At 70.8% G+C, this 274-nt stretch overlaps 1 protein-coding gene across 1 annotated transcript in view; it reads left to right on the plus strand.

Moving 5' to 3' along the window:
* Window positions 1–4: 4 nt before the first annotated feature.
* Ccdc34 (coiled-coil domain containing 34) overlaps window positions 5–274 on the plus strand; it is a gene marked incomplete at its 5' end in the record, with an annotated part of 9,064 nt that continues 8,794 nt past the window's right edge. Inside the window, one exon of the mRNA XM_010640467.2 lies at window positions 5–94. Coding sequence (XP_010638769.1) covers window positions 5–94 — 90 coding nt within the window. The remainder of the gene's footprint in view (window positions 95–274) is intronic.

Consider the following 274-nt stretch of genomic DNA (forward strand, 5'->3'; position numbering starts at 1 on the left):
CCCCCGCCCCAAGAGCCACGGTCCCACTGCTGCCCCGGGAACCCTGAGGAACCCCGTCCGCCATCCCAAGGCTGCCGGGGGCGGGAGCAGGCAGGTAGGTCCCTCCCGCCTGGCAGAGCCCCTGCATCCTCCTGATGATGGATCCGCAGGTGGGGACCCGAGACCCCGAGGGCTTGGCAGTGCGCATGCGCAGGGCGGTGTCGCATAAGCGCGAGGGCGCCCAGACCTCCTGCGCCCTGGTTCAGGTCCTGGTCCTTGTCCGGTCTGGTCCAGT

Source organism: Fukomys damarensis, unplaced genomic scaffold (assembly GCF_012274545.1).
Source record: "Fukomys damarensis isolate Sample0158 unplaced genomic scaffold, DMR_v1.0_HiC HiC_scaffold_16, whole genome shotgun sequence".
NCBI classification, from domain to species: domain Eukaryota; kingdom Metazoa; phylum Chordata; class Mammalia; order Rodentia; family Bathyergidae; genus Fukomys; species Fukomys damarensis.